Below are 15160 nucleotides of genomic sequence, written 5' to 3'. Positions count from 1 at the left end.
TGTAAATGGGAGGGACGATCACCCTACAAATGTAAATGGGAGGGACGATCACCCTACAAATGTAAATGGGAGGGACGATCACCCTACAAATGTAAATGGGAGGGACGATCACCCTACAAATGTAAATGGGAGGGACGATCACCCTACAAATGTAAATGGGAGGGACGATCACCCTACAAATGTAAATGGGAGGGACGATCACCCTACAAATGTAAATGGGAGGGAACACCTAATGAAGGAGGGAATCACCCTACAAATGTAAATGGGAGGGACGATCACCCTACAAATGTAAATGGGAGGACGATCACCTACAAATGTAAATGGGAGGGACGATCACCCTACAAATGTAAATGGGAGGGACGATCACCCTACAAATGTAAATGGGAGGGACGATCACCCTACAAATGTAAATGGGAGGGACTATCACCCTACAAATGTAAATGGGAGGGACTATCACCCTACAAATGTAAATGGGAGGATAAACACACCTACAAATGTAAATGGGAGGGACGATCACCCTACAAATGTAAATGGGAGGGACGATCACCCTACAAATGTAAATGGGAGGGACGTCACCCTACAAATGTAAATGGGAGGGATCCTACAAGTAAGGGGGACTCACCCTACAAATGTAAATGGGAGGGACGATCACCCTACAAATGTAAATGGGAGGGACGATCACCCTAAAATGTAAATGGGAGGGACGATCACCCTACAAATGTAAATGGGAGGGACATCACCCTACAAATGTAAATGGGAGGGACATCCCTAAATGTAATGGGGGACGATCACCCTACAAATTAAATGGGAGGGACTAACACCCTACAAATGTAAATGGGAGGGACGATCACCCTACAAATGTAAATGGGAGGGACGATCACCCTACAAATGTAAATGGGAGGGACGATCACCCTACAAATGTAAATGGGAGGGACGATCACCCTACAAATGTAAATGGGAGGGACGATCACCCTACAAATGTAAATGGGAGGGACGATCACCCTACAAATGTAAATGGGAGGGACTAACACCCTACAAATGTAAATGGGAGGGACGATCACCCTACAAATGTAAATGGGAGGGACTAACACCCTATAAATGTAAATGGGAGGTACGAACACCCTACAAATGTAAATGGGAGGAACGATCACCCTACAAATGTAAATGGGAGGGACGATCACCCTACAAATGTAAATGGGAGGGACGAACACCCTACAAATGTAAATGGGAGGGACGAACACCCTACAAATGTAAATGGGAGGGACGAACACCCTACAAATGTAAATGGGAGGGACGAACACCCTACAAATGTAAATGGGAGGAACGATCACCCTACAAATGTAAATGGGAGGGACTAACACCCTACAAATGTAAATGGGAGGTACGAACACCCTACAAATGTAAATGGAAGGAACGATCACCCTACAAATGTAAATGGGAGGGAATATTATAAGCAATTTTTATAAAACAATGTTAGTCTATTATTGAAAGAACCACCACCATCATCATCCCCTCTGTGGACGCTCCCATTATATATTACATACAACACCATCATCATCCCCTCTGTGGACGCTCCCATTATATATTACATACACAACCATCATCATCCCCTCTGTGGACGCTCCCATTATATATTACATACACCACCATCATCATCCCCTCTGTGGACGCTCCCATTGTATATTACATACACCACCATCATCATCCCCTCTGTGGAAGCTCCCATTATATATTACATACAACACCATCATCATCCCCTCTGTGGACGCTCCCATTATATATTACATACAACACCATCATCATCCCCTCTGTGGACACTCCCATTATATATTACATACACCACCATCATCATCCCCTCTGTGGACGCTCCCATTGTATATTACATACACCACCATCATCATCCCCTCTGTGGAAGCTCCCATTATATATTACATACACCACCATCATCATCCCCTCTGTGGACACTCCCATTATATATTACATACACCACCATCATCATCCCCTCTGTGGACGCTCCCATTATATATTACATACACCACCATCATCATCCCCTCTGTGGACGCTCCCATTATATATTACATACACCACCATCATCATCCCCTCTGTGGACGCTCCCATTGTATATTACATACACCACCATCATCATCCCCTCTGTGGAAGCTCCCATTATATATTACATACAACACCATCATCATCCCCTCTGTGGACACTCCCATTATATATTACATACAACACCATCATCATCCCCTCTGTGGACACTCCCATTATATATTACATACACCACCATCATCATCCCCTCTGTGGACGCTCCCATTATATATTACATACACCACCATCATCATCCCCTCTGTGGACGCTCCCATTATATATTACATACACCACCATCATCATCCCCTCTGTGGACACTCCCATTATATATTACATACACCACCATCATCATCCCCTCTGTGGACGCTCCCATTATATATTACATACACCACCATCATCATCCCCACTGTGGACGCTCCCATTATATATTACATACACCATCATCATCATCCCCTCTGTGGACGCTCCCATTATATATTACATACACCACCATCATCATCCCCTCTGTGGACACTCCCATTATATATTACATACACCACCATCATCATCCCCTCTGTGGACGCTCCCATTATATATTACATACACCACCATCATCATCCCCTCTGTGGACGCTCCCATTATATATTACATACACCACCATCATCATCCCCTCTGTGGACGCTCCCATTATATATTACATACACCACCATCATCCCCTCTGTGGACACTCCCATTATATATTACATACACCACCATCATCATCCCCTCTGTGGACGCTCCCATTATATATTACATACACCACCATCATCATCCCTCTGTGGACACTCCCATTATATATTACATACACCACCATCATCATCCCCTCTGTGGACGCTCCCATTATATATTACATACACCATCATCATCATCCCCTCTGTGGACGCTCCCATTATATATTACATACACCACCATCATCATCCCCTCTGTGGACACTCCCATTATATATTACATACACCACCATCATCATCCCCTCTGTGGACGCTCCCATTGTATATTACATACACCACCATCATCATCCCCTCTGTGGACGCTCCCATTATATATTACATACACCACCATCATCATCATCCCCTCTGTGGACGCTCCCATTATATATTACATACACAACCATCATCATCCCCTCTGTGGACGCTCCCATTATATATTACATATACCCACCATCATCATCCCCTCTGTGGACGCTCCCATTGTACATTACATACACCACCATCATCATCCCCTCTATGGAAGCTCCCATTATATATTACATACAACACCATCATCATCCCCTCTGTGGACGCTCCCATTATATATTACATATACCACCATCATCATCCCCTTTGTGGGCGCTCCCATTATATATATTACATACACCACCATCATCATCCCCTCTGTGGACGCTCCCATTATATATTACATACACCACCATCATCATCCCCTCTGTGGACGCTCCCATTATATATTACATACACCACCATCATCATCCCCTCTGTGGACGCTCCCATTATATATAACATACACCACAATCATCATCCCCTCTGTGGACGCTCCCATTATATATTACATACACCACCATCATCATCCCCTCTGTGGACGCTCCCATTATATATTACATACACCACCATCATCATCCCCTATAAGGGCGCTCCCATTATATATTACATACACCACCATCATCATCCCCTCTGTGGACACTCCCATTATATATTACATACACCACCATCATCATCCCCTCTGTGGACGCTCCCGTTATATATTACATACACCACCATCATCATCCCCTCTGTGGGCGCTCCCATTATATATTACATACACCATCATCATCATCCCCTCTGTGGACGCTCCCATTATATATTACATACACCACCATCATCATCCCCTATGTGGGCGCTCCCATTATATATTACATACACCACCATCATCATCCCCTCTGTGGACGCTCCCATTATATATTACATACACCACCATCATCATCCCCTATGTGGGCGCTCCCATTATATATTACATACACCACCATCATCCCCTCTGTGGACACTCCCATTATATATTACATACACCACCATCATCCCCTCTGTGGACACTCCCATTATATATTACATACACCACCATCATCATACCCTATGTGGGCACTCCCATTATATATTACATACACCACCATCATCATCCCCTCTGTGGACGCTCCCATTATATATTACATACACCACCATCATCATCCCCTCTGTGGACACTCCCATTAATTATACATACACCACCATCATCATCCCCTCTGTGGACGCTCCCATTATATATTACATACACCACCATCATCATCCCCTCTGTGGACACTCCCATTATATATTACATACACCACCATCATCATCCCCTCTGTGGATGCTCCCATTATATATTACATACACCACCATCATCATCCCCTCTGTGGACACTCCCATTATATATTAATTACACCACACCATCATCATCCCCTCTGTAAGGGCGCTCCCATTATGTATTACATACACCACCATCATCATCCCCTCTGTGGACGCTCCCATTATGTATTACATACACCACCATCATCATCCCCTCTGTGGACGCTCCCATTATACATTACATACACCACCATCATCATCCCCTCTGTGGACGCTCCCATTATATATTACATACACCACCATCATCATCCCCTCTGTGGACGCTCCCATTATATATTACATACACCACCATCATCATCCCCTCTGTGGACGCTCCCATTATATATTAATTACACCACCATCATCATCCCCTCTGTGGACACTCCCATTATATATTACATACACCACCATCATCATCCCCTCTGTGGACGCTCCCATTATATATTATATACACCACCATCATCATCCCCTCTGTGATCACGCTCCCATTATATATTACATACACCACCATCATCATCCCCTCAGTGGACACTCCCATTATATATTAATCACACCACCATCATCATCCCCTCTGTGGACACTCCCAATTATATATTACAAACACCACCATCATCATCCCCTCTGTGGACGCTCCCATTATATATTACATACACCACCATCATCATCCCCTTTGTGGACGCTCCCATTATATATTACATACACCACCATCATCATCCCCTCTGTGGACGCTCCCATTATATATTACATACACCACCATCATCATCCCCTCTGTGGACGCTCCCATTATATATTACATACACCACCATCATCATCCCCTCTGTGGACGCTCCCATTATATATTACATACACCACCATCATCATCCCCTCTGTGGACGCTCCCATTATATATTACATACACCACCATCATCATCCCCTCTGTGGACGCTCCCATTATATATTACATACACCACCATCATCATCCCCTATAAGGGCGCTCCCATTATATATTACATACACCACCATCCATCATCATCCCCTCTGTGGACACTCCCATTATATATTACATACACCACCATCATCATCCCCTCTGTGGACGCTCCCATTATATATTACATACACCACCATCATCATCCCCTCTGTGGACGCTCCCATTATATATTACATACACCACCATCATCATCCCCTCTGTGGACGCTCCCATTATATATTACATACACCACCATCATCATCCCCTCTGTGGACGCTCCCATTATATATTACATACACCACCATCATCATCCCCTATGTGGGCGCTCCCATTATATATTACATACACCACCATCATCATCCCCTCTGTGGACGCTCCCATTATATATTACATACACCACCATCATCATCCCCTATGTGGGCGCTCCCATTATATATTACATACACCACCATCATCCCCTCTGTGGACACTCCCATTATATATTACATACACCACCATCATCATCCCCTCTGTGGACGCTCCCATTATATATTACATACACCACCATCATCATCCCCTCTGTGGGCGCTCCCATTATATATTACATACACCACCATCATCATCCCCTCTGTGGACGCTCCCATTATATATTACATACACCACCATCATCATCCCCTCTGTGGACACTCCCATTATATATTACATACACCACCATCATCATCCCCTCTGTGGACGCTCCCATTATATATTACATACACCACCATCATCATCCCCTCTGTGGACGCTCCCATTATATATTACATACACCACCATCATCATCCCCTCTGTGGACACTCCCATTATATATTACATACACCACCATCATCATCCCCTCTGTGGACGCTCCCATTATATATTACATACACCACCATCATCATCCCCTCTGTGGACACTCCCATTATATATTATTTACACCACCATCATCATCCCCTATAAGGGCGCCTCCCCATTATGTATTACATACACCACCATCATCATCCCCTCTGTGGACGCTCCCATTATGTATCACATACACCACCATCATCATCCCCTCTGTGGACGCTCCCATTATACATTACATACACCACCATCATCATCCCCTCTGTGGACGCTCCCATTATATATTACATACACCACCATCATCATCCCCTCTGTGGACGCTCCCATTATATATTAATTACACCACCATCATCATCCCCTCTGTGGACACTCCCATTATATATTACATACACCACCATCATCATCCCCTCTGTGGACGCTCCCATTATATATTATATACACCACCATCATCATCCCCTCTCTGATCACTCCCATTATATATTACATACACCACCATCATCATCCCCTCAGTGGACACTCCCATTATATATTTAATTACACCACCATCATCATCCCCTCTGTGGACGCTCCCATTATATATTACATACACCACCATCATCATCCCCTCTGTGGACACTCCCATTATATATCACATACACCACCATCATCATCCCCTCTGTGGACGCTCCCATTATATATTACATACACCACCATCATCATCCCCTCTGTGGACGCTCCCATTATATATTACATACACCACCATCATCATCCCCTATAAGGGCGCTCCCATTATATATTAGTTACACCACCATCATCATCCCCTCTGTGGACGCTCCCATTATATATTACATACACCACCATCATCATCCCCTATAAGGGCGCTCCCATTATATATTACATACACCACCATCATCATCCCCTCTGTGGACACTCCCATTATATATTAATTACACCACCATCATCATCCCCTCTGTGGACGCTCCCGTAATATATTACATACACCACCATCATCATCCCCTCTGTGGACGCTCCCATTATATATTACATACACCACCATCATCATCCCCTCTGTGGACACTCCCATTATATATTACATACACCACCATCATCATCCCCTCTGTGGACGCTCCCATTATATATTACATACACCACCATCATCATCCCCTCTGTGGACGCTCCCATTATATATTACATACACCACCATCATCATCCCCTCTGTGGACACTCTCATTATATATTACATACACCCACCATCATCATCCCCTCTGTGGACGCTCCCATTATATATTACATACACCACCATCATCATCCCCTCTGTGGACGCTCCCATTATATATTATATACACCACCATCATCATCCCCTCTGTGGACGCTCCCATTATATATTAATTACACCACCATCATCATCCCCTCTGTGGACGCTCCCATTATATATTACATACACCACCATCATCATCCCCTCTGTGGACGCTCCCATTATATATTACATACACCACCATCATCATCCCCTCTAAGGGCGCTCCCATTATATATTACATACACCACCATCATCATCCCCTCTGTGGACACTCCCATTATATATTAATTACACCACCATCATCATCCCCTCTGTGGACGCTCCCATTATATATTACATACACCACCATCATCATCCCCTCTGTGGACGCTCCCATTATATATTACATACACCACCATCATCATCCCCTCTGTGGACACTCCCATTATATATTACATACACCACCATCATCATACCCTCTGTGGACGCTCCCATCATATATTATATACACCACCATCATCATCCCCTCTGTGGACGCTCCCATTATATATTAATTACACCACCATCATCATCCCCTCTGTGGACGCTCCCATTATATATTACATACACCACCATCATCATCCCCTCTGTGGACGCTCCCATTATATATTACATACTCTAAAGGAAATCGTGCTACAGGTTTGACATTAGAACACTAGGCCATTAATTTTGAATTTTAGAAGAATTTAAACAGAAAAGCTTGCCGGTACATGACATTGCATCACAGATAGTTCATTACTGGCCCTTTGAGCAGGCTAGTTAAAACTTATACCATATAGCCCTGTATTTCTGTGGGTAAAATAATTTTGCGATTTTGATATTATTTTGGAAAATTTAAGTAACTTTGATACTATCCAGCAAAAATTACCAGGTATGCAATATCACACCTAGTGTTTGACATACCTTAGCTATCAGAGTATAGTTATATTGTGTTTTTATATAGCAATATTCTTCATAATTGGACACTACTTAAGTTTTGATCCATAAGTAGCCTCTTTTATGTTTCCGTGATAAATGTTATTATAACCATATAATATTTGAAATAATAGGCAATCATATACCGGTATGTTACATCAATTGACCAAATGCAAAATCAATCACAAGACTAATGAGTTATTTTCATATTGTCCCTAACATTTCTATGAAGTTTAATTGAAATTCATTAAAATTGCAAGAAATATAGCAAACATTCGCCAAAAGCTGTCTTTTACACCCTTACTCCCTTCGAAAAAAAATTGGTTACTTTCAAACAGCAAAAATAAAGATTTCGTCTGATTGGTCAAAAAACATAGGGTTTTTTTTTATCATCAATGCAAAATGTTATGTTAGCACAATTCCTATATTTCACCCACAAAAAAGAAATGTTGCTAATATGCTGGATGATCTATTTTTTTTAGCCCACATGGACATCCAGAATCTCACCTGATTCATCACATCAATGTTAACAGTCAGACCTTGTCAACAAAGGTAATTTTAATCAACAAAGGCTTTGTAATTACCTAACGATGTCACACTGCAACAAATGTGTGATTATCATTGGTTCGTACTTGCTCCTTTCATCCTGTTGGTCACGTGAATGTTTTATTGATATATAGCCTAACACAGCCAAGGGAAAGACCTTTGATATCTATACCGACCAGGAGATGGACTAATAATTTAATTAAACGTATCACTCACGATCACCCAATAGTCTATAACAAAAACAATACCGCCACAGCCACCATACCCTCGATGGGAATACTAGCTTCCTTCTCACCACCAATACTTAAGTTGATTAGGCACATTGACCACTGTAGTATCACTACTGGGATCATTAGTAGAAATTTGATAGACCTTGATATACCTATGTTACAGTAATTACATCTTAGATACATAGATCTATGTTACTTAATCAGATCGTTTTCATCAAGAAAAACGAGTTGTAATGACCTTTCTTACAAACATTACCACACTTGAAATACAGCACTCCTAACAATCTCTTGGCTTCATACAACTTGGTCAAAGTATACAGCAGTAAAGAAATTGTCACTTTGGCCTTGAAAGTGGGTCACAAGAAGTCAGTTAAAATTTCAACCTATTTGATCCCAGACCTTGAATGAAAGTTAATGTCTTTCATCTAGAAGCCCTTCATCCAAGCATGCTACAGGCAAAATTTCAGGTTCCTAGTGCCTTTTAGTTATTCACAAGAAGTCTATGACTTAGCCTATTTGACTTGTTATCTTGAATGAAGGTCAAGGTCATTAATTTGAACAAACTTCTAGTATGCTACAGGCCTAATAGCAGATCTCTGACTTCTTAATTATTCACATGAAATCATTTCAAGTATGATTTTAGGTCATTTGACGCTGTGACCTTGAATGAAGATCAAAGTCGTTCATTTGAATAAATATGGTAGCCCTTCAGAATGCTACAACCTAAAATATATGTGCCCTTTTTGTTGTTCATTTCAATCACAAGATATCTTAGAGGTATACACCACACACACCACCACACCTACACCAACATACACCACCAACAACACCCTAACTACATACACCACACCTACCACATACACCACACCTAACATACACCACACCTAACATACACCACCACACCTAACATACAACACCACATCTACCCACCTATACACACACCATAACACCTAACATACACCACACTAACATAAACCACACCTAACATACACCACACCTAACATACACCACACCTAACATACACCACCACACCTAACATACACCACACCTATACACCACCACACCTAACATACACCACCACACCTAACATACACCACACCTAACATACACCACCACACACTAACATACACCACCACACCTAACATACACCACCACACCTAACATACACCAACACACCTAACATACACCACACACCTACACCACACCAACATACACCACACACCTAACATACACCAACACACCTAACATACACCACACACTAACATACACCACCACACCTAACATACACCACCACACCTAACATACACCACACCTACACACCACCACACCTAACATACACCACACCTAACATACACCACTACACACCTAACATACACCAACACACCTAACATACACCACACCTAACATACACCACCACACCTAACATACACCACACCTAACATACACCACCACACCTAACATACACCACACCTAACATACACCACCACCCTACATACACCACCACCCTAACATACACCACCACACCTAACATACACCACCACACCTAACATACACCACACCTAACATACACCACCACACCTAACATACACCACACCTAACATACACCACCACACCTAACATACACCACCACACCTAACATACACCACCACACCTAACATACACCACCACACCTAACATACACCACACCTAACATACACCAACACACCTAACATACACCACACCTAACATACACCACCACACCTAACATACACCACACCTAACATACACCACCACACCTAAACCACCACCACCTAACATACACCACAACCTAACATACACCACACCTAACATACACCACCACACCTAACATACACCACCACCTAACATACACCCACCACACACCTAACATACACCACACCTAACATACACCACCACACCTAACATACACCACACCTAACATACACCACACCTAACATACACCACACCTAACATACACCACCACACCTAACATACACCACCACACCTAACATACACCACACACACCTAACATACACCACACACCTAACATACACCACACACTAACATACACCACCACACCTAACATACACCACACCTAACATACACCACACCTAACATACACCACACCTAACATACACCACACCTAACATACACCACACACCTAACATACACCACCACTAACATACACCACACCTAACATACACCACACCTAACATACACCACACCTAACATACACCACCACCCTAACATACACCACACCTAACATACACCACACCTAACACCCACACCTAACATACACCACCACACCTAACATACACCACACACCTAACATACACCACACACCTAACATACACCACCACACCTAACATACACCACACACCTAACATACACCACACCTAACACACCTAACATACATACACCACACCTAACATACACCACACCTAACATACACCACCACACCTAACATACACCACACCTAACATACACCACACCTAACATACACCACCACACCTACACCAACACACCTAACATACACCACACCTACATACACTAACATACACCACCACACCTAACATACACCACACACCCTAACATACACCACCACCCTAACATACACCACCACCCTAACATACACCACACCTAACATACACCACCACACCTAACATACACCACACCTAACATACACCACCACACACCTAACATACACCACACCTAACATACACCACACCTAACATACACCACCACACCTAACATACACCACCACACCTAACATACACCACCACACCTAACATACACCACCACACTAACATACACCACACCTAACATACACCACCACACCTAACATACACCACACCCTAACATACACCACACCTAACATACACCACAACCACCTAACATACACCACACACCTAACATACACCACCACACCTAACATACACCACCACACCTAACATACACCACCACACCTAACATACACCACACCTAACATACACCACACCTAACATACACCACACCTAACATACACCAACACACCTAACATACACCACACCTAACATACACCACCACACCTAACATACACCACACCTAACATACACCACCACACCTAACTACACCCACACCTAACATACCCACACCTAACATACACCACCACACCTAACATACACCACACCACAACACCTAACATACACCACACCTAACACATAACACCACACCTAACATACACCACCACACCTAACATAACACCACACCCTAACATACACCACCACACCTAACATACACCACACCTAACATACACCACCACACTAACATACACCACACCAACATACACCACACCTAACATACACCACCACACCTAACATACACCACACCTAACATACACCACCACACCTAACATACACCACACCTAACATACACACAACCTAACATAACCACCTAACATACACCACCACCTAACATAACACCACCACACCTAACATACACCACACCTAACATACACCACACACCTAACATACACCACACCCTAACATACACCCACAACACCTAACATACACCACACCTAACATACACCACCACACCTAACATACACCACACCTAACATACACCACCACACCTAACATACACCACCACACCTAACATACACCACACCTAACATACACCACCACACCTAACATACACCACACCTAACATACACCACACCTAACATACACCACACCTAACATACACCACCACCACCTAACACCACCACACCTAACATACACCACACACCTAACGTTACACCACACCTAACAACACCACCACACCTAACATACACCACACCTAACATACACACCACACCTCTTACACCACACCTAACGTACACCACACCTAACATACACCACCACACCTAACATACACCACACCTAACATACACCACACCTAACATACACCACACCTAACATACACCACCACACCTAACATACACCACACCTAACCATACCACCCACACACCTAAATACACCTAACATACACCACACCTAACATACACCACCACACCTAACATACACCACACACCTAACATACACCACACACCTAACATACACCACACCACACCACACTAACATACACCACACCTAACATACACCACCACACCTAACATACACCACACACTAACATACACCACACCACACCTAACACACCACCACACTAACATACCACACACTAACATACACCACACCCTAACATACACCACACCTAACATACACCACACACCTAACATACACCACACCCTAACATACACCACACCTAACATACACCACCACACCTAACATACACCACCACACCTAACATACACCACACCTAACATACACCACACCTAACATACACCACCACACCTAACATACACCACACCTAACATACACCACCACACCTAACATACACCACACCTAACATACACCACACCTAACATACACCACACCTAACATACACCACACCTAACATACACCATCTACCACCACACCTAACATACACCACCACACCTAACATACACCACCACACCTAACATACACCACACCTAACATACACCACCACACCTAACATACACCACACCTAACATACACCACCACACCTAACATACACCACACCTAACATACACCACACCTAACATACATACACCACACCTAACATACACCACCACACCTAACATACACCATCACACCTAACATACACCACCACACCTAACATACACCACACCTAACATAACATACACCACACCTAACATACACCACACACCTAACATACACCACACCTAACATACACCACCACACCTAACATACACCACCACACCTAACATACACCACACACCTAACATACACCACCACACCTAACATACACCACACCTAACATACACCACCACACCTAACATACACCACACCTAACATACACCACACCTAACATACACCACACCTAACATACACCACACCTAACATACACCACACCTAACATACACCACACCTAGTATAACCTTACATACATTACATTTCTCCGTAAGAACTTGAGTCTGTCCTAGTACGTTATGATGAGATTTGGACGGTGACAGTAAGCCTCTCCATGCCTACTTGAGCCAGACAAACCTTTCAGTCATGATCATGAAACATCAGTTTTGGGATACTTACCAGTATTAGAGATGTGCAGACATTCAGTTTTAAATCTGTTGATGAATTTAGGATGACAATATCTCACAATTCACATGAAGACTTCTACAATTGATCTCCCTCACCCCGATTTACGTAATTCTATGGCTGATATTTGAAATGTTGGGAGATGAAGGCAGTCTGCCTCTAGCATAACAGAATTAGACAGACTACTACCCAGGCCTACGACTCTCAAACATTTCCAGTCTGGTATTGATTTTCCTCTGTATCAATCCTGGTGCTCTCCTAGTGTAGGCTTGGCGGCCAGCTTTATCTGCTAAAAACTATCAATAATCCAGGAAAACTGCAAACAAAATCCCCTCATTAGCTATGCCTCATTGTCATTCCCTCCTAGTCTAAATCCTACCTTGCAAGGTGAGAGCCTCCGTGAGTTCTGTAACCGATGACGATTCTGCCATTGTCACACGGCGCTAACAGACGTCGTGCTCCACTGACTCAGGCGTGTACAAAGCAAGATGTGCAACTCTCCTGTTTCAATATTAATGATTCAACAGGAATTCTGGGAGATGTAATGTCGCTGTCACTGTGACGACTGCTTCACTGCTACTTCTTTGGTGCAGATCAATTTATTCCTAAAATTTTCTGTGAAAAAAAATAATGAAGAATTTTTGAATCATTCTTGTGTTTTGAGGTTTTCATTTTCTTGAGAACTACATAAATTATTTCCTCGAGACAAAACATTGCATAATACATCAATACATTACCGATATAAATCACAAAGACAGAGAGTCAGT

The 15160-nt window shown here is 43.0% G+C and overlaps 1 protein-coding gene across 6 annotated transcripts in view; it reads right to left on the bottom strand.

Moving 5' to 3' along the window:
• LOC138320657 (microtubule-associated protein 2-like) overlaps window positions 1–15160 on the bottom strand; it is a 100352-nt gene that overhangs the window by 60774 nt on the left and 24418 nt on the right. For 5 of the 6 annotated variants that reach the window (XM_069263802.1, XM_069263798.1, XM_069263803.1 and 2 more), the window contains exon 2: window positions 14773–15008. In XM_069263802.1, the coding sequence (XP_069119903.1) occupies window positions 14773–14824 (52 nt within the window). In that variant the 5' untranslated portion in view covers window positions 14825–15008. Of the gene's footprint in view, window positions 1–14387; window positions 14733–14772; window positions 15009–15160 lie in introns of those variants that run through there. The other variant, XM_069263801.1, reaches the window with a different exon arrangement.

This window comes from Argopecten irradians, chromosome 4, assembly GCF_041381155.1.
Source record: "Argopecten irradians isolate NY chromosome 4, Ai_NY, whole genome shotgun sequence".
Classification (NCBI taxonomy): domain Eukaryota; kingdom Metazoa; phylum Mollusca; class Bivalvia; order Pectinida; family Pectinidae; genus Argopecten; species Argopecten irradians.
Note: the sequence above shows the minus strand (reverse complement) of the source record. Positions and strands in the feature narration are given on the sequence as shown.